The sequence below is a fragment of the Athalia rosae genome, chromosome 4 (assembly GCF_917208135.1).
Source record: "Athalia rosae chromosome 4, iyAthRosa1.1, whole genome shotgun sequence".
Taxonomy (NCBI): domain Eukaryota; kingdom Metazoa; phylum Arthropoda; class Insecta; order Hymenoptera; family Athaliidae; genus Athalia; species Athalia rosae.
In genome coordinates this window covers 5,054,727-5,079,764 of record NC_064029.1, presented here as the reverse complement: position 1 = coordinate 5,079,764, position 25,038 = coordinate 5,054,727, and the positions used below count along the sequence as shown (strand labels likewise).

General features: G+C 45.4%; 1 protein-coding gene across 8 annotated transcripts in view; it reads right to left on the bottom strand.

Moving 5' to 3' along the window:
- Positions 1 to 1,069: 1,069 nt before the first annotated feature.
- Positions 1,070 to 25,038, bottom strand: part of LOC105686333 (pikachurin) — a 48,205-nt gene continuing 24,236 nt past the window's right edge. For all 8 annotated transcript variants that reach the window (XM_048654625.1, XM_048654628.1, XM_048654626.1 and 5 more), the window contains 10 exons: positions 12,373 to 12,574; positions 9,525 to 9,669; positions 5,789 to 5,975; positions 4,217 to 4,356; positions 3,905 to 4,128; positions 3,533 to 3,782; positions 3,119 to 3,438; positions 2,793 to 3,038; positions 2,227 to 2,330; positions 1,070 to 2,102 (listed from right to left, as the gene is read on the bottom strand). In XM_048654625.1, the coding sequence (XP_048510582.1) occupies positions 1,954 to 2,102; positions 2,227 to 2,330; positions 2,793 to 3,038; positions 3,119 to 3,438; positions 3,533 to 3,782; positions 3,905 to 4,128; positions 4,217 to 4,356; positions 5,789 to 5,975; positions 9,525 to 9,669; positions 12,373 to 12,574 (1,967 nt within the window). In that variant the 3' untranslated portion in view covers positions 1,070 to 1,953. The remainder of the gene's footprint in view (positions 2,103 to 2,226; positions 2,331 to 2,792; positions 3,039 to 3,118; positions 3,439 to 3,532; positions 3,783 to 3,904; positions 4,129 to 4,216; positions 4,357 to 5,788; positions 5,976 to 9,524; positions 9,670 to 12,372; positions 12,575 to 25,038) is intronic.

The window sequence follows — 25,038 nt, the reverse complement described above, 5'->3', positions numbered from 1 at the left end:
TTAATCAATTTTTTAGTTTTTTCTTCTTGCTGGCTGTGGCTTGAATTGATATTGATAGTTAAAATTTATACACCAAAGGCGTTTATTTATATGTATGTATATAAGGTAATGTAATCATTTAGCTGTGATTTTTTCATTGATGTTAGAAATTTATCGATTGATTGAAAAACACGTGAAAAACTCTACGACATATAAAATTGCAGATGCGGTCAAGGCAGCTGCTGCTGCTGCTACCGATAGTGCTAATGCTGATGCTCCTGCGCTGCTGCTGCTACGATCGCAAAATTTGTGTTAAGATTCGCGTGATTACATAATACACATATAACAGCTGATTATGTTTATGTCTATATAATATAATTATTTATTTCACTGATTTTTCATTTTTGTTTTTTATTATCAATTGTGAAAATAATAAGAAATAATCAATGCGATGTGTGCGAGGGCGTGCTTCTGCAGTGAAAATTACATACACAATAATTGTTATTATCCATATCCACGGGATGGCTTATAGCATACGGATTTCCCCTCTATTATTTTATACCCCTGGGAACATTTGGTGGAAAGAAAAACTATCTTCAAAATATGACTCCCTGGAGAGGTTTCTGTAATTTCGAGGGGAGCTGAGATTTGGGAATTTCGCGAATTTGAAGCTATTCTGTTATTGAGTATAATTAGTTTATGAATCATGCAACAAATAATGAGATTATGTAAGCGAGAAAATCAGTTTGCGATTCACGATCAATGTCATTCCGCCACCCCGTTATATATTACGAACCGATATTTTTTTGATCTCGAATTTATCTTCTTTCGGTAATTTTTAATCATAAGCGTTGAATGTAATTCGGAAATTAAAAAAATTGAGATACCCATTACGAGTTCCGTCTCGAAATTTCCGGTCGGAGAGAGTGCACAACAAGGGTGTAAAAAATTGACGCGAAGGGGTTGTATTTTAAGTGTTTCATTTCATTAACCGATCTCTTTAGGCCTGCAGACAGGTCACTTTATCATCGCTGTACTCGCGTAAAATTCGCGCGAGCGTCCGTAGGGATCCCTTTGAATATCATGTCTCTGATTCTCACAGATTTCCAATTAACGATCGATCAAATCCTGAAACCGGATGTCATCGACCGTTGTTACTTCGTATCCGCATCACGTCCTAATTTTTCATCCGATTAATCGCGATCGATAAAATTTCCCGCCCATCTGCATCACGTGAAATGTCAAATTGCGTTACATATATTATTATGATATATACAATTTACAATATATAAGCTGACTAGATCTGCTTCTCCAGTGTGTATATCTATATGTATATTATAATTTTATTTATAATTCATTTTAGTTCATTATTTCAATTTTCATTTCATTATCATATATTATTTTACCGTCGTTACACCACGCGGTGAAATATTTTTCATCCCACCGGGCCCTTATCGTTTAACTTATATACCTTAGGTGTGTGTTTTAGGCAATAGCTCGGAAATTTTCTCCTCTATTTTTCCTCAATTTTTTGGTAATCGATGCAGATATTTCATCCATCAAGTTGCAGACGTAGTTTCGTGTACACCGCTTCTGCCGAAAGTGTGAAAATCTGCTGAGGCTAAAAGTCGTCAACCTGTACAGATCCTCACAGTTTCCGCGTATGAGATAAATCTCCGGTGACGAGCTGCTGCCGATAACGAACGTTCAAGGTACCTTACACGGATCTTCATTCCCTTTTACGTCTCGTCGGGTACCCCATTTCGTTAGATAATTATACCGTGCGTTTTAATGTGTATGTAATATTGTTGCTATCAATTTTTTTTCATCTTAAAATTTCCAGACACTTGAACTTTTGTCAAATTTTTCATTCTTTCGTTTTTCTATATTATTCCTTTACAATTATCAATGTGTGTTACTTTATTCCCTGCATTATAGGAGATACACGCCTAGAGAAACCTTTTTTCAACGACCTCAAGGAATACAGGAATGCGTGTTGGTCGCTTGACCAGGCGACGATAACGCGACTGAAAAGTCTGTGTCCAAAACTAAGTCGCTGACACAACCGACGATTCCTCTCGTGTAACGTCCACCCGTCGTCCTCACGACGTCTGGAGCTCCACCTGAAAGAAATTATTAGCAAAAAAAAAAAAAAACACAAAAAAAAAAAGAATTCACATCTTCAGTTCAGATTTTTTTCCAACGATGAAATTCAGATCGAACGTTGATTCGAATTTTCACACTCACCGACATAGAGGCCCGTGTCCGTGTTGAGTTGTCTGAGCTGCCCCGGCGACGAAACGGAGACTCCGGTCCCGCTGTCGACGACGAGAGATGCCCACTGTTCGTTTCTGAAAACGTTTCTTCAATGTTTTGGCCGATTGAGAGAAAAATATTTCGGTTTATAATCGAGGTCATCAGCGCCCGTCCTCTGGGAGGAATTGAGATTTCGCTGCGGCTGATGTATGTAGAGTGTCAGACCGCGCTGTCATAATATCTGGACGTGAAACACTCGGTGGGATCGAAAATTAATCTGGGATTATACGTCAGTCTTCGTGTACATAACGGATTTGCGGATTTACGGGGTTCCAAGTTTCCCCCCCTCCCCCCCCCCCAGCTCAAAATCCGAGTCAAAGTTTATAACCGAAACGATGCCGACGCTCGGGAGACGCCCAATGGGTCGATTTTGTGCACATTGTACACACGCTGGAGTATAAGCTACGTGATATAGGGTATTACAGGGAGCTCGTAAAATTGCGAAAAAGTGAAATGGAGAAAAAAAAAAAAAAAGAAACGGATCGAAAAAGACTCACCTGACCGCTCTGACCCGATGCCAAAGATCGTCGTCGAGTCTCGTCAAGTTGTACCTCAGCGATGCCTCCCCGGAGCCAAGATTGTAAGCGAGCGTTAAGTAACCCTGATCGAGCCCCAATGCAAGGAAATCACCGTTCGTGTCGGTCGTTTCCTGGGGATCCAATTGTCTCCCGCTCCATAGCAAGAGTCCACTGCTGCTGCTCACCCTGAATCTCATGTTTATGTCGACTCGAAAGCTGATTATTCTGCAATGAAACAAAACCGAGACGAATTGAAGATACGGCATAAGTTTGAAAAAAAGCTCCACAGCGAAGTGAATTCTCACCTCTTCATCGTGTCAGCGTCGCTGAAATGCAGGTAGCTATCAGCGCCGGAAAAGCTTGGAACAGCCCGTTCGTAACGACTGATTTCCGTTGCCCCGGGTCCTAAAGGAGCCGCTAGCGGTACGGGGATCGGTGTCGCTGCGGAGGCTGACGACTCGAAGTCGTCGGGGGTCGGACAGGGGTGCGGAAGACCCGGGCGACACCGACAGGTGAATCTTTCCCGAAGAGGACGACACTCCGCGTCGCCGCACGGCCGAGCTTCGCAGGCATGACCGCAATTCCCGACGTTCACCCCACCCAAAGCTTCCGCCAGGATCCCCACCTGAGAGTCAAAAAAGCTGGACTTACGATTTTTCCTTTTTTTTTTTTTTTGGTTTTCTTGCGCCGACGTGAGGGATGACGGAAACATCGCTTACCTCCCTTCGGTTGAGGGTGACGGACTGGACGCATCCCACGAAGCTTGCGACGGTCTTCAACTTTGGGGAGTAAACGTCCGCGGCGGGTGCGCCGCCCAGATAAAAATTGAGGGGCAAAGAGAGCTGCGTGAAAGCCCCGGGTGCCAGGATCTCTTTGGGTGGTTCGTCCTCGACTTCTAGGGAGGCGAGACGTCCCGTTCTGGAAACGCGTACTTCCAACCATTCGCCCAACCGCACGGGATTTTCACTCCTGTAATTACCGAGGATGATGACACACGCGCGTAACGAAGGGGTAACAAAGTGCGGTGGAAATTCGCTGATTGCGAGATGAAAAAAAAAAACAAAAAGAAAGGTAGAACGAAAAAAGTTCACCTCAACGTCGCCGGTCCCGTTCCCAGGTCAAAGGTGAACTGGACGTGTCCAGCGGCCAAGTAAAGGGCGATGAAATCCCCCGTGGCGTCGCTGTGATGTCCATTGTATAAAATCACTCCGTCGGGAGCCAGAGGCTTCAGTGTAACGGAAAGTTCTAACCAGGAAAGTGACGAATCGCCGAGTCCGGGATAACGAAGATAAGATGAACCGTTGAACGAAGGCACCTGGACGATGAGAAATAAAAGAGCACATCAAGTCATCGCTGCACGCGTGAACGCGAGATTTCGGGGATACGGTTGTGTAGCAACGCACCTGAAGATCCACCCTCGTTTCGCAAAGGTCACCGGTGTATCCCAGAGGACATAAACAGACGGCGGTATCGCCTCCGGTCGTCAGACATTTTCCACCGTGCGAACAGGGTACCTTACTGCATCTATCGGCCGTGCACTCCTCTGAAATAAGATTGAAATATTTCATTCGTTCCGTTGCGCGTAGCGGTACGGATAACCCGAGGGGCTCGTAAGCGCCACGTGGAAGGTTTTAAATGTATGAAGAATTTATTAAACCAAAGTGAAATGGAAAAACCCGACGCCCGGAATTGGGCTCGATTCCAACACCTCGTTTCATACCTATACAGGTATAGATGCACCTCGAGCCGCGGATAAAGCTCCGGATAAAGCACGTGTTACTACGCCCGTTACATTAAAGTTGTTCCACCACGTTTACATTGTACTTGTTATTATTGCGAAGTTTCACATGAAATCTGCAGTTTCTCTCCGTATGTATGTACGTAATAACTAAAAGTTCATTAGTAAAGTTGCAATTCGTAGTACGTAACACCGCCACGACTATTTCACTCCGCTACCATAGATATATTATTTCATGTCGCTATCGAATAAAGTATGGCTGAGAGAAACTCATCGTGACGTAGAGCACGCCTCGCCTAATTGCTGGTCGAAATTATACACATACGTATGTACACATAACGCACAGGTCTACATGTCTATTTGCATACCTAGCACCTTCCTCTTAATTATGAACTGGGATTCGTTATGGGGTGGAGTTTTATTTATTTATTTATTTTTTTTTTCTTTCAATCTTCACGCCCAGACGCGCAAATCGTAGAGAGCGAGTGAAAGAGAATTTTTTTTTTTTTTTTGCCACCCATCTTCGGCCACCCATTAGCGACGCGTTTCGATATTTATCAAAGCGAGGATTTTGTCGCCCGCGTGATATGATCGATCTCTTAAACCCATTCGGGGATGAACCAGCGCCAAAATTTATTATCCGGGTAGGGAACGTGGGCGTCATCGGAAACCCTGGTAAGGCCTCGGCGTTAGAGCGATCTTTTGTGTCTCTGACTATTGCCAAGTTTTTCAAACTTTACCCAACTTTTTACCTTCGTCCCCTGTATCCTTTCTCACTATTATTCCGGTCCTCCTTTTTTCTCGGGGATTGCAGACACCGGCTGGGACTCACCGACTCCCCCCCACTCCCCCACTCCCCGATCCGATTTGCCGTACTCGGTCATCCACGGCTACACAATGGTACACCACCACCCCCGTTCCCCGAGCTAAAGAATACGGAGGGCGATATCTTTGGAGAAAAAGCAAAGAGAGAAACGTGTTTCGGTGTACCTTCGCGATTACCTACTTTGATAAATTTGGAGACCGCGCGACGCCCACGGTGAAAGAGATATCTTACCGAACAGAGTTCACTTCCAATTGGACGCGATAAAATCCTTACCCTTGTTGTTGTTTTATTTCTCTTCTTTTTTTTTTTATGTGACTCAGGTGTTCCGTTACTCACCGTCCGTTCCTCACGTGTATCTTTCGGATGTGATAATTTTCGTACATTTGTTTCATTTTATTTTCACGGGCTTACCGACGTCAAATCCGTTGGCGGAGTCGCCGAGAGGGGCTAGCGGAAACCGATAGTGATGCTCGTTTGCTTCCAAATGGCGGACGCAACCTCTGAACCCGATGGTTACCGGAAGTCTCTCGAGTCCGGTTGTATTTCCGGGACCGCCGACAAAGAGGGGCTCTCTGAAGGTGATCCTCGAGAACAATCCCTGGAATGAGAAGAAGAAGAATATCTTTTGTTAAATAAAGAGGTGTGTCGCGAGAGCGCGAAAATTATACTTCGTGATTATTATTATTTTTCACGTTAAACTTGTTTTGCTGAAAACTCATTTTGTACGCTGCACTTTTCATGTAAATTCAACGGGACGTCGCGTCGTCGTATCCTACCCGGCTGGGAGAAAGAAAAAAGAGAAAAAAAGTGAGAGAGAAAAAAAAAAAAAAATAGCAGCAAGCCAGGACTTTGTTCTTGCGTTTCGCAGGGCGGTTACATACACAGCTACTACCCCTATTCATAATCCTCGCAGGAATATACACCGCGTTTCCTCTGCACCTCGTTGTTATTATTTATTCCCGTGCCTTTTGCAAAGAACACACAGAGAGAGATCTGTTCCCGAGCTTTTACCGCGCCAGGGAATTACATCTACGTTATAATACGGCGCAAGAGTTTTATTAAAAAAAAATAAAAAAATAAAAAAAAAATAAAGGGGCGACGTATCGGGTTAGACAATACCCCGAGCAAAAAGTGAATCCAAGAATGAGCTGCTCCTTGCACACAGGTGTACAAAAGAGGGAGGCGGAAGTTAGACGGTCGATATCCAACTATACGCGTTTATCCGTGTGTATATTATACACGTGTACGTGAAACCGGGCGCGGTATAATAAACGGAAATAAAAGTGGGGCACCAGGGCATATCATACCGTGACCTTGTCCCGTGGAGATTCTTCGAGTGTACACAGCATTGTGGCGTAGTTCCGACGTCGAGGGTGTAGATTAAACACCGTAGTGGAAAAGGTAATTAAGAAGGGGGAGCTTTGCATGCATATAACGGGTGGGCTTTACCGGTCCGATAGTTTTGCGTAATCTAGAGTAGATGTCCCGCGGAGCGGATTAAATCCTTCGGGGGATCAAGGACGTCGTCCCTCCCTCCTTTATTGTATAAGCGACGATCAAAGCGGGCGGACGAAACATTTTGGACCAACCCCCACCCCCGCTGCCGCGCGTTCTTAATATCGGAGGAGAAAATAATCCAAAAAGGAATCGGGGAAGCCACGTTAGACTTTCATCTCATTTCCACGGCACGTTCGACGACGGAATAAAATTCCGGAGCGCGCCCCGTTCGCGTAACGTACAAAGAAAATGTATAACCGAGTAATCGGACGTCGATCGCGACATCGGTGTTTGCCATTTGCACCGTCGCCTCTTCCGTTAGACGATGTTCACCGTGTCTCTGGTATCCGGTCATTCGAGAGACGAGGTAAAACATACCAATTAGCGAAGTGTGTTGTATTCGAACGATCGTTATCTCAGGAACGAGGATCAACCGGTTGAACTTAATTAAACCTATTCAGGTAAAGGTTTGAACGGAAAAAAGGAGGAGGCTCTTAGGTAAACGCTGTAGTCACTTCATCGAACGAAGCAGTTACCCCTGCCAAGGGGATGAGAGAAAGAGGAAGGCTTTACGTCTCTCGAATTCCTTGTGTATATAAGTATCGAATCCACTGCTCTCAAAGAAATTCCTCCCCGTTTCTGTTTCTCCTCTTTTTTTCCAACCAGTTTTCTTCTCTTCGTTGCGCCACTAGTTCACCCCTTCAACGTTAACCGCGATTCGTGGCTCTGAAACTCAAACTCTTACTTTGCTCGAAAGCTCGCAGCGAGATATCCGCGCTTGTGGAAATTCTGACGGTGGCGGTGTACCCGGTGTACGACGTTTATCACCTACGGATGAGAGGCTGACGCACAAACTTCGTATTACAAAACAATTCGAAAGTCTTACGTCACGAGAATATAAGTAGAACTTGGAACGAGTTGAAGAGAGTCAGAGAGAGAGAGAGAGGGAGAGAGAGAGAGGGAGCCGAGCCATGTGGGAAGAAGAGGGTGGCGGCAGTCGAGCCGAAAGTATAATAAGTGAAGGAGCTTTTAAGAGCGTTTAGTTACCGCCGCGTCGGGGGCGCGCCACTCTTTTCCAAGGTTTCCACTGAATATGGTAGCGGTGTACGCCGACACTTCATCGGTCAGGATTTGGACGACCGTACGTATAACGAAAGGGAACGGCAATACGGCGCAGGGGCGAAATATTAGGGTGGTAAAACCGCGGGGGCAAAAAAAGCCAGGGGATCGCGGGGGAAGGAGATCGAAGGAATATCCCTACTCGTCGCCCGATTTGGTCGGGGAGACTTCCGGAGTAATGAATTTTCTCGTTATTGGGGTGCGGCGAATCAAAGAGAGAGAAATTTCAAAGGAGGGGGGGTGGGATAGAACTCCACCTGTCTTCCCGCTAGATAATCGGGTTTAATTGGAATTTCAATTTCAAGATAACCATATATACGTGGGGGAGATGAGGGGGAATTCGTAAAATTGCGGTACCCGGAGGATGCGATGATTTTGGAAAAATCCGAAGAGAAAGAAATCGGAATATTTCGAGGCGTAAGATAGGAGATACGGTGTGATATCGACGGTATATCTTATTCCACGTGGGAAAACGCGTTTGGATCAATATTACGTGAGGTTGTCGACGGTTTAATAATTCACTGTGTACAATATACATATCCAGCAGGGGTTGTTGGTATCTGCGTTCTTCGTGGAAAACTTTTCCAATACTTCATACGGCCAACTTTGAAAACTAGATGTACCGTGTACGTACGTACTTACATAGGTATCCACGTAACGTTATCTCTGAGTTATAGATGCGGATGGTATAACGTGCGGAATGCACAGCGGACGTATATTGCAAATGTAAATACGTCTCGCTATCATCGCGTTACCGATTCGCAGCGGAGATTTTCACGGTGGATAACACAATAAGAATAGAGTGCGTCAACTGTAGCGGGCGTACGTTGAGAGGGAAAATAAAAATAAAAATAAAAAATAAAAATAAAAAAAAACCACGCACAACGTGGGATGATATATTTTTTTTTTTTTTTCTACACGCCACGGGCAGAAGTCTTATACGTGTGGAAAGATACGAGGGGTCGAATTTTCGGATTTTGCCGGGGAGACGGTTCGGGTTTGCGAACGGTAATCGTTATCCCGTCCTCGCGAAATTGGCAAATTTTCACCTTACCCTTAACAAGATCGGCCCCGCGGTCGGAGGGACCCTCCCTCGCGTGCCCCTCCGATTTCAACGCGGAGGTGGAAAGTAGTTTGAAATTCGAAAAGCACTCCGGCGATAAGGCCTCCGCTCCCCGGCGCTCTCACTTCTCATCTTTCTCTTTGCCTCGTCTCTTCTGCCCCCCCCCCCCCAGCTTTCTTCTCTAATTTTCCAGTACCCCAGTAATTAAGCCGCAACCTTCCGAAAGATTTATCACCCTCACTTCTCGCGCGGCCTATCTCATTAGCAATCACAACCTCAATTTACCGCCTCTCCCTCTCTCTCTCTCTCTCTCCTGCTTTTTAATTATTCGAAATTTCTTCGGTCAATATCGACACTTCGAAACCAACCTTTTTCTCTCGAACGCTTGACGTCCCGTCAACCGGACGGAAATGTATATCGAGTTCCGTTTAACTCCCGAGGTGAAAAATTGCCCGTAATTGCACTTACCTTGGATCTTCCTTGGATACGTCTTCCCCTGTTGAGCTGGATCCAGGCGTCCCAACGATGCCTGTAAACGGCCAGGGTGTTCCATTCGTTTAATTTGACGGTATCCGACGTCCTCGCTATCCCGACGCCGCTGCCGCAGTCGAATCTGCAATCACGAAATGGCGCTGTTACAGATTTCGATCTAGATTTTACCGACGACGAGAAACACCGGGGGCGGAATTATACCGGAGCCGGACGTAATCCAGGAACCATACGAATTGTCTCTGGAGTTGATAGATGAATCATAGAAATTTCTCCGTTCCCCCGAGATAAATTCACTCTCCATGCAAAGAACATAGCGAAGATCAGATGCGGTTCATTCCAGACCAGAAAATTGACGAGAAAATATAATATTTTCTCGTTTGCTAAAACGATAACACAGTTCCAGATTTTTGGTTTTTTCTTTTTTTTTTCATTAGCAGTTTACGAAACGGGCCGCGAGTAGAATATCTTGTTTTCGTATTCCGAGCGCAGTCCTTCGTCAAGGGGTAGGTTTTGCGACGAGGGTTGGTTGAAGCTGCTCGCTTCGTTTGTTCTCTACTCCGTGGATCGTTATCTCGCGACAGCGATCGTTACCAAAATCTTAATCACTTTGTGGCGAAATCGCAGACGTTTCTCCAAAGAAACTGACGCGACGTCGTTTCGTCTCCGTTGGCTCTACTCGAAACGGGTAACCGTGTTGAATTGTACACGTTCTACCGTAATGTGCACGTTATTGACCAATGATTATCGGCCTCGATAATCGGAGAGATGTGAGCTAATCTCAATTAGCGTAGACAATGAGGAATGTACGCGCAGTCGCGGAGCGTAGGTATTACCGAATGAGGTTTGTATGTACGTCGATACCTGCCCACGTTTCATCCGATCTTTGCCTGCCAAAGCTTTTCCTCGAGGCGCACGTCGCGCTTCGTTTCGAAACGGCTAACGACTCCGTGAATGCGGAGTAACGAGAGACTAACGCGAGTTTCTACATAGAAGGAAGGTTGAAAATGTTCTTTTTCATTTTAACATTATCCTAGGTAGCTTCCGGAGCGCTGTAGTCTAACGTCGTTCAAATGCACCGTCTCTTTACGGTACGTGTAGTCGCGAACGAGAATGAGGGGGAGGGAAAAAAAAGGAGGGTGAAAAAATGACGGTAAAAAATAAAAAGGCCGAAGATATATACGTATATAGAATTTGTTGGCAGAGATTGTCACAAGCTCGAAGTGATCTACATTTCAATGTCAGGCAAGGGTGAAATCTGCCTGATTACTTACACCCCCTTATGACGGTTAATGGAAGTGCAGCCGGGGGTAAAAGCCTGTCAATAAAGAATGAAGAAGTGAGCTTTTCCCCGAGGAGTTGAAACTTCAAAATTCACAGTTTTCACGTTGAAGTTATAATTAATTCAACGTGTTACCGAATTTTCAATCACGATATTGGGGTAAGAACGTGGAAGAAAAACGTTTTTCCCGGTGTTCAAATAAATGACACAGATTCTCTGCGCTTGTTAATTCGCTAGAGAAAGTTGATTAGCGAGGAGAACGAAACGTAGAGGCGAAAAAAAAAAAGAAAAAAAAATAATTGCAAGGTCGATCGATGGTCCGGGTGGAGAACTGAATGAAATGACCGTTGTACGAAACTGAAGCAGTGTGGGGGTTGCAGGTGAATTTATACAGTGGAATCCCGGGACGAAACGAAAGAAAGAGAAAAATAGTTGATTACACTGGGAAACAAACAAAAATTGGCCGTTGGAAGTTTGCCAGATTGAACGACGGTGTGGGATTCGGGTACATGCGAAACGTAGCCACGCGACAAAGGTGTCCGTCGAGAGAATAAAGGGAAAAAAAGGGAAGGTTTGGAAGAAAAAAAAAAAAGGGAAAGCGAAATAAAATGGAGAAAGGGAGTAAAAGGGAGGCTGACTCAAAGAACGAAGGGGATCGATTCGAGGATAATCGAGAAAACAGGGGAGAGACGTTTGAACCGCGCGCTACGTCATTGGCACACGTGGAAATTGGTACACCCTGAGTTCAGTACTCGTTGAAATAAGGCCCAAGTTAATCACGCGGTGCACCCGAATCGAGGGGCACGCGTTTCATCTGCTCGTTTGAATCAGCAGCGTGTGACGAAGTTCACGTGTCCCAAGAATCGGATGTACCGCGTAAAACTTGGGACTAATTTTAGGGTGTACGAACGTTGCGTGGACCAATTTTGCGTGCGCTGATGTCGGGCATTTCCCTAACAGGGTTGGCCAGAAGTCAGGTTTTGTTGGCGCCCTATTTTCTCAGAACTCCGCAGCGGCGATACAACGACTTCGCCAACGCAACGTCACGCAGATGTAATTAACGATAATATCAAGAATGGTATTACCGGAGGCGCGTTACTACAGTAGCTGAAGTTGTTCCATGGGATCAAGAGGGTGGTTACGTAGCCACGGCCAACTTCGTCCGTTGTATACGTGCAAAGTACATGACGCTTCCGTGCTGCACTTGTGTGTTATTATTTATCGCCATACAGGGGCGGGAAACGCCGCGTGCCGGTACTCTAGTTACAGAGTGCGTCGGAAAAGCTCAATTAAAATTCTCGTTAATGCTCACAATCAGCGTAATGTAGATTGTGAAATGCGCGATATGCATATCTAGGAATCCTCCCGAGTCTCCTCGCAACTCACAGACCAGAGCCATTTATCTGTATGTTTTTTGATCTCCTCTCTCGATCCAAATATTTGTCGGAATTGTACACAGCACCCGTCCATCTCGTTCCAAATTCACATCCCACTCCGTTCGAGTTGGTAAAAAGAGACGGCGGCTGTTTTCGTGAAAAAAATTACCTGAACTCGACGAAACCATGGTGTAATATCAGGGCCATGAAATCGCCCTGGAGATCGTCGCGTTCGCCGGCTAACAGAAGCACCCCGTCCCAAGCTTCCGGTCGAAATTCAAGCTCGAGTTGTACGTGTTTGTAGGCTGCTCTGAGGGCAGGAAAAGCCAGCCAACCGGATCCCGTGAAACGCGGAGATCTCACCTCCGATTCTGCAACAGTAAATTTACCCAAATTAATTAGTCATGAATTGACTTCTTTTTATTCTCTTCCCTCTCGACTCGCTCATCCTTCTTCTCTACGTTTAAACTCTTCTCCAAATTGGACTTCGTTTAATTTACAGACATTCCGAGAAACGATCTCGGGTATTACGCTTCAATTACCGCGAGAATTTCACATCACAACATATTTCAAAGTTAACTTCACTTCGGCAATTAATTGAGCGTTGCCTCGATGAAAAATCCTCATCTCCGAGTGGGAGGCTGAAAAATCTAGAAAAAAATTAGGGAAAAATTTCCCCCAACTTCTGGCCCCAGTTTCAAACTGTTTCTAATTCCGAATTAAGATCGGTACGGATAATCCACTTGTTACCATAAGGAATACGGGTTGGGTGAAAATTACACAGATATAATCGGGCATAAGAGCTTGCAAAACTGAAACGATTCGGCGCAGATGTGCTGCACCACCTCCCACGTTAGCTCGCCTAAGCCACGAGTGGATTACCATAATAATTATTGTCCCTATTGATTACCCGGAGCGTAATCTCCCCATCGCCGAGGGTGGTGTTCGCCGAAAGTATATATATATATACAGAGTACGATACCGTTACTCAAAAACTACTTTTCGATTCGCGTGCATTCGGCGTACATCACGCGAATGAGAACGTAATAAAAGAAAGAGAAGCAGAGGCGAAAGAAGAAGAAACGAAGAACAAAGATGGATTCGCTGATCCTGAGAATACGGCGTGAGTCGACTATAAGTCGAAGCTATAATAAAAATCGCTCGGAGTCGAAACTCTGGGGAAATATTTGATACCCGTACACGTGCGCCTTTATGCACAGGGTGGAGGAAAATGAAAAAGAAAAAATAAAAAACGAGAGGAAATAAATATGAGGACTCTAAGCCGCACAGATGGCACCGACCATCCGAGCCGGATCGCTCGCCCTTCACGCGACCCCCGGTTCCGTATCAATCAAAACCCGCGGGGTGCTACCGCGATGTTTCCTCTGCATTCGGGTAGCCGGGAGTTTACCTCGCTCGGGAACAGGGAGACCATAAATCAGCCGGCAATGAGTCGGGAAAACTCCCATACTGTACAACGCGATATACATTCCCATAGAAATTTGTCTTCCCCGTTCCACCCCCCCCCCCCCCCCCCCCCCCCCCCCTAACCCCCACCAGAGCGAGAATTCAGGTGAAAAGTGGGATTATAAAGCTGAGCTCGGAGAAATATTATGACGACGAGCTTTTTCGTGGCTCGGTAAACGACCGGGTGAAATAATTGTAATTTATTTATTCATTCGTACGTTCGTTCGTTCGTTCGTTCTTTCATCCACGCGGGGTAATCGCGAAGAAGGGTTTATATCGGGCCATTCTTTTAATCCCCTTTTTAAAATCGCTAGAAAAGATTTAGCGTTAGGCCCGTTACATGTGCCGCAGATTTTTTTTCCGAGCTTTACACGAGGCTTACTACAGCGACGCATACATATTCGCAGTGCACCTGCGTGTACGAGAGGACGGAATTCGGTATATGTATACGTAAAGTCCGCGCGCACGGAATCCATTATGATAATCACGGGGGGGGGGGGGGGGGGGGGGTTGGTTGTGTTATCCGCGTCATTTGCTAGGCAATACGAAACACGTCGATTTGAAATAGAGGGAAGAGCCGCGGTTCCCGAGCGTGTATCGGCGTCGACGATCGATTCGAGTAGTCGGACAAATAGCTGGTTCGGGGGTGCTGCTGCCGCTGCTGCAACGGCCGACCGAAAGGGAAAGGGGGGAAGACACGCCATTTGCTCGTTTCGTGTCGAGTGTTCCGAAAACATTTCGTATCCGCGCGTTTCGGAGACATTCAAGGACACCCCCGCGGCGCCGCTAACCACCCACCCACCCACCCCCCCGGTCTCTACCGTTGTATATAACGCGCGACCCCGCAATTCGACAAAGTCTGCGAGTCCTCGTCACGTTTTCCCCGTATAAACGTTAACTTCGAGTTACAAACAGAGGGAATAGTCTAGCACGCCAGAGAAACATTAAGAATAACTAATCAGCCGACGCTGCAGTGGAATCGCATGACTTTCTGACGTGATGCGGCGTCGTTAGTATCTTCATTATTTTCAGAGATTTTTTATTTGACTTTACTTCGCTTTATTACTTCTCTCGCATTTTTTGTTTGTATGTTTTATTTGTTTTTTTTTTTTTGTTTTTCTTGTTCCCTGATTTCTCCTCTTTGTAACGAGTGTCAGGTGAGAACCTTATAAAGAATTTTCAATTGAGGAGAGGATTTCTATATTTTCAAAAGCTCCCGTTAGCTCTCCGGACCCCCCCGCAGCCTCTCGCCCCCCCGAATAAAAGATGAAATTCCGCTCCTGCGCTTTGAAACCTGCGGGGGTGTCACGTAACTGGGTCACAGCAATGACACATTACTCGGTACATTATAACCGTGTTGCATCGCCGCACGACTCATACCACTCGGAATATCTTTCTCGGATTCAAAGATTGAAGAGTTGAATTTCTTTCGTTCATTTTTTACCTTTTCCTTCGTGCATTTGATTCCTCGATAACGTCGAGGACATCAAGTTTTTCTTTCATCTCTTGATATTTGACAATAAATTAGGCGACGAAATCCGTTTCGCAAAGAAAAGGCAATGTAGCATATGAACGCGGTACGCGAATAGTAACGTACCCGCGCGCTTACATACTTTTAGCGTAATTCCGTACACCGCGAATCAAGTTATAATTTAAGGAGAGAAATTCTCCGCCATAGCCCGAGGTAGGCGGCAGCTGCTCCGCTGTTAGTTGAACAGTGAACAGCTATTACCCTCATTTTTCGTCGTCGTCGTCGTCGTCCTCGGGACGAGGAGGAACCGTTTTCAACAAAGAAACCAGCTCCTCGAGTCGTAGAATTCTCGGAAAATTTTCTTACGTAGCAAGGAAAGGTGAAGATTTTAATAATTTGTTTTCGTTTTTGAGTAATTGCGAAAAAAGGTCACGCGTGGCAAAGATTCCGGACGCGGTAGCCGTCGCTGTACGTGCCCCTTATACTTCCAAGAGCGGAATATCATTCGTCGTTATTTTCACTCCGATACATAAAACGAAATTACCGACTAATTGAAAAACGTTTCGAATTGCCGCTTAATTGTACTCGCGTACTCCTGCCGTTCGGTACGAAACGTCTGAAGAAAGAAAAAAAAAAATATATACATCGACGCGCGCGAAGTTGGCATTCCGTTTCATTTCGAATTTTCATTTGATTTTCCGTCGCGTCACAGAATTTAGAAGAGAAGAAGAAAAAAAAAAAAAAAACATTGAAAACGGAGACGCAGCATTAATTAGTTAAAGATAGGAATCGTTGCGGGTGTATTTCCATTGTTATTTCTCGATTCCACCCATTCTTCACTCGTCAATTATTTTATAATTGATTACGCCGGTGGTCTGAGATACCATTCTATACCCGAATAGTCGGCGGTGCGGGAGAAAAGAAAATTCGCCCCGTCCGTCTGTTGGTTCTATCGATTTTATAATCAAGTTGAACGCTACGAACTAAACCCACGATGAAAGTGCGGTGCGGTGCCGCGTGTAACCCACACACGTCTAGAAGCTACCTATCCAGGGCTTTTTTTCGCGCGACTCGCGAGTCGAATTATACGCGTATAGGTGTATACATAGCGACAAATATACACCTACGTTCGCCTCATCACGCAGCTACGAGTCAAGACGAAAAATATAAAAGACCGATGAAATATGAATAACGAAATAAAGTGGCGAGAGTGACGCCTCCGAAACTCCCCTGAGTTTTCACTGAAATTAAATCGTATCGACTCAACCGTCTCAGACGTTAAGACCCCGCCTCTATAATAAAGTCTATCAAAAATTTCATTCTTCTCGTTTTCTTTTCTTTTTTTTTTTTTTTTTTCTGATTCCATTTCATTTCATTCGCAGCGGTCGTTCCTTCAAAGGCCTGTGTACCTGTGTGATATTTTTCGAGGTGCCAAGAGTTACGAATAACCCAATAAAGAGCCTGACACAGGCGGCTATTTTTAATCGGCAAATCAGGTGACGCGAGGTAAAAAGAAAGAAGAAAAAAAAATCTACATCAAACACGGGGCGAATTCGCCTGGTCGATTTTACGAGACGAAAAGAAAAGAAAAAAAAAAATTCGTGTATAACGTGTAACGTGTACGGGGTGGTTCCGCTGAACTGGGACATTTTTTTCGTACCGACAGACTGCGTCGATTTGGCGGATTTTAAGTAACAGTTTCATCGCGTTTTCACCGCGCGCGCCAGAGGGTCGGGGGATATTTTCTCGTTTATTTCCAAGTACCGATTCTCAGACGAGTCGCGTTCAAAATTGACGCCATTTTTCAGAGGGCTCGCGCAGGTCCGACCCCCGCGCAATACCTACGTTCCCTCGCACCTTATTTCCTCGAAATTTATTACACGCGTACACCGAAAGGCGCGGTGTATTTCGCACGTAACGTTTATATACCTACGTAGCGCCGAAGGGGAGGGGGTCGTTTCGGAATTTATTTAACTTTTTAGGGGATGCCCGCCTACATTGCGTCAATATGACGCCGGGATATACTCGTCCTATATAAAAAAAAAGAAGAACACGGTCGGACGAATCTCCCCGTACACGAATATAAATGACGACGGCGGGGTAATTAGGGTGTAATCGGTGAGGGCGATTCGTATCGTAACTCGGCGTACAGTCAATAAAGTTCGTCGCGTTCGGCCCGGAGAGCCGCAAAAGTCGCGTCAGCGTGTAGCAGGACTGTGGTTTTCGTGACCTCCGACGAGGTCGGATTTCCGTTGGCTCGATTTCTTAGCCGGTCGTTTGACGGTATACCAGGTGCTTCTCACCCCCCGAAACTTCGACGGTTTACATAGCCGACCGTACGCACGCGGGCCGTTAAAGAGGAACAATCTCTGCGCAAGGAGTCGAGCGAGAGGGCAGTACGAAAGTCCTCTATTGATTTTTGCAGTCGGTCCGGAGAGGACGACTGAAAACGTGAACCGGATTAAGGCCCTACCGCCGCTACCGGTCGGTTAGCTTGTAATTTTAATCTACCTCGCGACGGTCACCGAGAATTTTCAAGTCTTCGCAACTCCCGAGGATCGATCGCAGCGAATTAAAGCTCAGTTGCGTCGAACCGCGTTGAAGGAGAAAAAGGATTCGTTTCACGATTTTATCCTCAAGGTGACTCACGGGGTTGTCCGAACATCCTATCGACTCGCGTTGAAAACAGCGTCGCATTCAGATCCGAGCTTTCGCGGAAGCGGAAAGTCCCCTTTCGCATCCTTTGATAACATTAAAACGTAATCGGCAAAGTAAAAAGACTCCGCGCGAGCCGGTTGAAGTACCGGATCTCCTCCGAGAACCCTCTGCGCTTTCATTCAAACGAAATGCACGAATTCCTGGACAACTTCGAGACCGTACGCCACGCGACGTGCGAGTTACACGGGATGTAAATTTCCACGCGTATCGCCTGGGTCCGGCGTCTCGAGTGTCGTCGTTGGAAAGTGAGCTCTTCAAGAGGTCGTCGCGCAGTTCTCCTAATTTCCTTACATCCTTACCCCCGTTTCAGCGTTACACGGCACCCCCTCCCCCCCCCCCCCCCGGTAGTCGTCACGCGTCTCGCGTTTCACCCGACGCGATTCATTTCGTTCGCACGAGAGTCGCGGGAGGGTCGCGTCGCGACGTCGATGCCACCAACCCTTTCACGACCCCCAGGCTCGCGCGCGGCCGGAGACGTGCGCTTCGGCACGGCGTCATCGGAGCCGTCTCTCGCGTGTATTTTACATGCGGCGTACAGCGGCGGCGGCTGTACGTAAAGACGGATTGACGCGAGGTAAGGTACAGAGATACAAAGGGGGGTATTATGTTCCCGGATTCACCCCCGGCCCGCTCTCAGTCGCTACCTTACCTCGTTGTCGGAGCCCCTGATGTCGCGGCTTCTCGACTACCGGGCGTAGGTCCCGAGCACTTGCCCCCGTATGCCTTTGTACGTCTTCCTCCCTCTCGTGCGTACACCTGCAACTTTTACTCACTAGCTTCGGATCGTCCCGGGACGGAAATCCCCGGACGCGATGCACTTTGCGCAGACACGGTAGCTGGTTGTAATTTACAAAGAGATACTCTTTATAGGTACAACGCCTCGTCTCTGACCCGAACCAACGTGACGAATGGACGAATTTTGTTCGTTTCTTTTATTTTTCTTTTTTTTTTCTTACTCGGTTTCAATTATTTGGAGAAGTTCGTTCGCCAACGACTCGTTCGTGTGTAATTATAGCGGATTGGTGTGAAAAAAGGGATGCGGGGTGAAAGATGGGATGAAAAAATTTCGTTATATTTTACAGGATACGTATCGGTGTGTTTATCATTTGAAAACTGCGAATTGTTGCTCGGTAGTTTCCAACGTTCGCGTTTTATTGACGGCTGCAATGTACCGGAGCGACCGTTTGTTTTATTTTACAACCCGACTCGTTTATTTCCGGATTTTAACGAAAACTTTACACTTTTTTCATACGCCTTTTATTTTCCACCGTTTTATTATTGTCATTATTCATTCATTTATTTATTTATTTTGTTTTGTTTATGACGCTGCTAGAATGAATATCTACGCCGGTACTAAATGAGTCATAAAAGTGCCGGTCGTTGCTGCAAATCCCTTCGCGTATTATTTATTTATTTTTTTTTCTCGTCCTTTTTTCTCTCTTCTTTTTGTTTGTTTGTTTTTTTTGTTTGTTTTTTTTTATGTATGCATCGCCGCGGGAAACATTTTTCATGTAATATGGCTCATAACTTCCATCGTTTTACTACCGTTTCATTGACCTGGCTTCCAACCGATGCACATTCGACGCATAGAACGGACGGGGTATAAGGTGGATAGATAGGTACGTGTATAAGTCGTAGGTGGATAGTCTAGAAATTTTTCGCTCCAATGAAGCCGATAGTTCAACGAGGTGTATCGCCGCAAACCCCGTAATATGTCGCGAGCTTTTCGTCTTCGGATATCGCGCTTCTTTTCTTATTTTAACCGACGTCTCGTGTGCTCCGTTCTTTTCCGCCCGCGTACATATCCCCTTTTTTTTCTCTTATCATTTCCTTTAGTTTTCCAGCAACAAAATGCCCACGACATCCGTCTCTCCGTAGCCAAGATGGATCGGGACGACTGTCGAGTCTCGTGTTTCTTACGGCCGGACCGAATGCGAAATTGATAAAATAGAATCGAAAATACCAACGCGCTTCTCCCCCGAATCGTTCTTTCCTCGCGAGGGTCCGTCCGATACTTGGGTCGGGTGCGTGGGTGTTGATCGCGCGGATTGGAACGACGGTTAATCAACGGTTGCGATTTGAAAAGAAATTTTCGATTGAAAACCGAGACTCGACGAGCCGCAAACGAATCGTTAACGAATGTGGCGAGAAAACCGCACAGCTAAAAACGCGTTGCGTTCCATCATCGATAAAGCGCGAAACGTACCGACGCGCATCACGTGTAAAGTCCGTTTCGACGTACGTATAGCTGACCACCGGAATCCGGGGGGGGGATGAGGACGGGGATGAGCGCGGCAACATCAGCTATCGGAATTGCCAATCAGCAATGATTAGAACGGAAGAGAACAATTTTCGTAGCCAAATAACAGCGGAACCAACGAACGTATTATTATTCTCCGCGGGGAAAAACTACCGCGCGGATATTAACTGCGTGGGCGGGTGCGCGGTTTAGGATTGAACAACGTCGTTGGGGTAAAAAACGCGAAAAAAGAATACGGATGAGAAACTTTGATGAAATTGACGGAAGAAATGAAAAGGGGAGAGATGTGGACGTCGACCCCATGGGTCTGATATCTCGCTCGCGAAGAATCGAGAAAAAGAAAGAGCATGTTTTTTTCACCACCCCGAGCCTCAGTTGCGGAAGAAATGGGATCATCTCCGAAATTCCGAGCGATTTAACAACGGGGGTCAATGATCCACGTTATTCCCCCGTCTCGGGGGCCGATGAAGAGGTCACACCTTGACGTTCGGTAGCGTTCCACGGTGCTGTGGATACTGGCTAACGTCCAACGCCGAGTAAAATCCTCAACGCTAAATTACGCCAATTAAGCAGAAACTTCCCGTAAATGGTGCTCGCGCGCTGTGCAGTCTGAACAAGGCTTCCGCAGTGACCTATAACACCTTCGATACGTACCGAGCTGCGGAAACTTAAGAACGAAAGTTCGGGTCCTCCGCGCGGCATCTGGACCGTTTCGCTTGTTGCGATGTCGAGAAAAATTCCACATCTGCTCTCTCCCTTTCCACGACGCGATCGGATAATAGCGAGAAAAATTGCCGTCGCAATTATATTTCTTTTTCTTGCGTGGGCCGGCGCGGAATCGCGGGGTCGTTTCGCCAGTCAAGCTTCACGTTCTCGGTTGGCCTGGATATATGGAGACTGATTTTTTTCAAACGGCCCCTCGACGCCGAAGAGCTCGTTGTCCGAATAGCCGGAGCGTTATCGGAGCCAAGTTATACCGCGATAAGAAGAAGATGTAAAAAATGGTAAGGTTGAAAATTCCGTCTGGGTATGTATTATGTGCGACGTGAAATTCGCCGCCGCTTCTTTGACGCCCCGCTTTTTCTTATTTTTTTTTTTCTTTTCTCTCCTATTCCCTACAACGTTTCCTTTTCCCTTCTCGTCCCACGTGCGTTATTTATTCACTTTCTTCTCTTCGGATTACTCCGTAAAAGATCGAGTATATGGAAACGTATAGACGCGGGCTACGAGCGCACACGCATACATTGAAAATAAAATGTAAATATGAAAAAAGGAAATAAAAAAAGTTGATAACAATAAAACGAATGCATATTTCACCACTAGACATACATATTCTACTAGCGAATTTTAGGCGTATAGGCGCAGGACGATCGCGAGTCTAGAGGAAATTGAATTCCCGCCAACCGTTGCGTGCCCCGAGTCGGAGATCGAGATACGGATACTTTCAGACATCCGAGATCTTACCGAACGAACGACGCACGCCTACGCCTACGCATACGCCAAATCCTACGGAGTGACGCCTTATTTTTTTAATATATTCTCCGGTACCCCGAGGAGATGTACGTGTACGATAAGTTGCACGCGAATCATTCCTGGGGGAATATCAACCTTCGAATTACAATAATTTTTCGAAAAACACAAAAGGAAAAACGGAAGTATTATGAAATTTTTAGGAGTGAATAATTTTGAAGATCCTTGGCCTTTTGAACACATCGAGAAAATATCGGGACGAATGGAATGTCCTCGTTTTTCAACATTTGTCGTAAATCGGTCAGTCAATATACTTCGACGGAAGTGTTGAATCGGATTTTACTTCACCGCGATAAAAATGAGGAGCAAAAAAAAAACGTGAAGGAAAAAGAATTACCGGATGCTTTTTGGTCGAAAGAAAAAAAAGTGAAGGAAAAAAAGGGAAAAAGAAGAGATGCGAAAGTATAACTATTTTGCCTGCGGTTGCCCCTGCATCAAAATAACGCTAATACCGCGGTATTACTTTTCACATTTCCCGGTGTATTCCGGTGTGTACACCGCAACCCGGTGCTGTTGCTGCCGGTGCTGCTGCTGCTGCCCTGAGGAACAACCTTTATAAGCGTCATTCTCATTAGACAGTTGCGCGAAGAACTTCTTGCTAATTTTAAACACACCCTTTTCATTTCAAGAGTCTCGTTACACTCGACAAAGGAGTTAAGTAGCTTTCCTTCTTTTTTTTTTCATTCATTCCTCTACTCTCTCTCTCTCCTATTTTACCAAAATAGAAAATTCACAAAAGAACGGCGAATAATTATTATCGTAACATGTCGGCGCACCCGCTCATTTATCGCGTTTCAATTAACGGGGAAATAAAAATAATAATTAATAGGAAATTCTTGAAAATAAAAAGGCAAAAAAAAAAAAAATAGTTCACGAGCGTGAAGGAGTAATAAAATTTTCATTCAATTACGGTATAATAATTCGCTCTCTGGCATTCGACGGTGGAATGATATCTGTATTACTTTTTTTTTCCTCTACGATTTTCTTTATTTTTTTTCACAACTACGGGGAAGAGTTTTGGAATGCGGTACGGCGAGTGGCCAATAAAAACCTTGCGGCACCGAAGTTATAACCACTCACAGTTTCGTCGATTCGCCGTACGTTGTACGTACCGTTCGCCCCCGCAGTTTTCTATCCGTTAAAAACTTTCCGAGAACTTAATAAACCCGGAAAGATGTATAATATAGGGGTAGCTACGCCATTCATACAAGAGCAACGGAAGACGGGTGAATCGTAATTAACTCCGGATATTATCGCGGGGTAGATAGTCGGAAGTCTGTCCGCCTGCCCGAGAAAACATTGAGGGAGGGGCGGGGGAGGGGTGGGAAAAACTAACGGAAGAAAATCTGCACGCAGGTACGAAACAAAAAGGAAGCTAGGTAGCTCGTGTGATTTAAAAAAGTCGTGCTAACCCGCTGCGAAGGAATATATACATATTTATGGATATGAAAATTAATGGAAGAGAAAAGGGTTGAAATGGCAGAAAGGGAGGCGCGGGGAGACCGAGGAGGGAAGGGATGGATGGGGAGCCTGAATATGTGGAGATTTTCGCTCCCCGTCGACCGGGTTAATCCCTCGGTAGCTCGGTCTGGGGGTTGTCATCGCTGGCTGCGGGATCCTCCTGCGAGTTTCGGCTTCCTCCTGCGTCAGGGTTAATCCAGGAAGAGCAGATCCATCTTGCTGGTGAGGTAAGGAGGGTTTCATATCAGAGGAGTGAAGGGGATGAAAAACGGCTGAAAACCTGTTCCATTGAAGTAGGCAGCTATACGTATACGTATACGTGCATTCGTTGGCGGTAGCGCTTCAGCGGTGACCTTATTTTATATCTTTGAATGTGCTTTTTTTTTTACCAGTGCAGCTGCAGTCGCAGCCGCAGTTCTTCCGAAGTGGCCGCAACCCTCCGACTGCCGACGTGCGGGTACGTTTGGGACGGTGCCGATGATGAAACGTAATGCGATGTTTAAATTCTATCCACTTTCGAATAATGGCGAAAAAATTTTGACGAAATATTTTACAACAGAGACGCACTGTACGATGAATGTATACATGGGACATTTCACATTACACGGGCCACTGTTTCTGAAAGATTTGTTGAAATCGACTAAACATTTTCGACGTCTTACGCCAAACTTTAGATTTTTTTTACAATTCGGGCCGAAATTCGACAATTCTTGTTATCGATTTATCCATCGTATTTTCATACGTGTTTTGATCTCAGAAATCTAAATCTAGGAGGCCATTTGATCTATCTACAAAATTGATCGAGTTATCGCCAATTTTTCACTTTTTGGAGCAGAAAAATTCAGACATATCGATTGGATTTAGTCGTAGACCCACTTTGATTCGTCGCAATCTATGCATGGGTCGAAATATTGGAATTTCTCAATTCACCAGCGAACCCGAGCTTTGCTGGAGTCAGCGTAGCCAGCAACGTAGCGCTTTGTTGTGAGTCGTCACCTTCAGGGCTCAGCAGAGGTGACGCACCACAACAAACCGCGCGCCCGTGGCTACCTGACTCCAGCTAAGCTCGGGTTCGCTGGTGAATTGAGAAATTCCAATATTTCGCTCCATGCATAGATGCGACGAAGCAAAGTGGGTCTACGGCTAAAACCACTCGATGTGTCTTATAATTTTTCTGTTCCTAACAGCGAATAATTGATGATTACTCGATCGATTGCATAAGTAGATGATTCTGGCTTTCAGATTTAGATTCCTGAGCTGATTATACGTGAGATTACCCTCGAGAAGTCAAAAAAAAAATCGATTTTTGGGCCAAAAGTAAAGTAGTTTAAAAATTGATTGTATTACACTTTTCTGACGTATTTTGACCTCAGGAATCCGAATCTGGAAGAAAAATTGATCTATCTCTAAAATTGACCGAGTTATCGCCAATTTTCAGCTTTTTGGGGTCAAAAATAAAAAATTGATTTATTAATCTATCTTAATGTAATTTGAGCTCAGGAATCCGAATCCGGAAGAAAAATTGATCTATCTTCAAAAATGACCGAGTTATCGCCGAATTATCGCATTTTTTGGCATAAATTTGAAGATATCTCGAAGGGAAAAAATCGTAGCTCAATTTGGACAACGGATTCGCGTTCCTGAGGTCAAAATACGTAAGAAAAGTGCCATACGATCAATTTTAAAAAATAAAAAATTTTGGCCAAAATTTGAAAAAATCGTAAGGGGTACCCCTTGGAAAAATCTCAAATTTTGGCCGAAAATTTTTATTTTTTAAAATTGATCGTATGGCACTTTTCTTATGTATTTTGACCTCAGGAACACGAATCTAAAAGCCAAATTGAGCTACGATTTTTTCCCTTCGAGATATCCTCAAATTTATGCCAAAAAATGCGAAAAAATGGGGATAACTCGGTCATTTTTGCAGA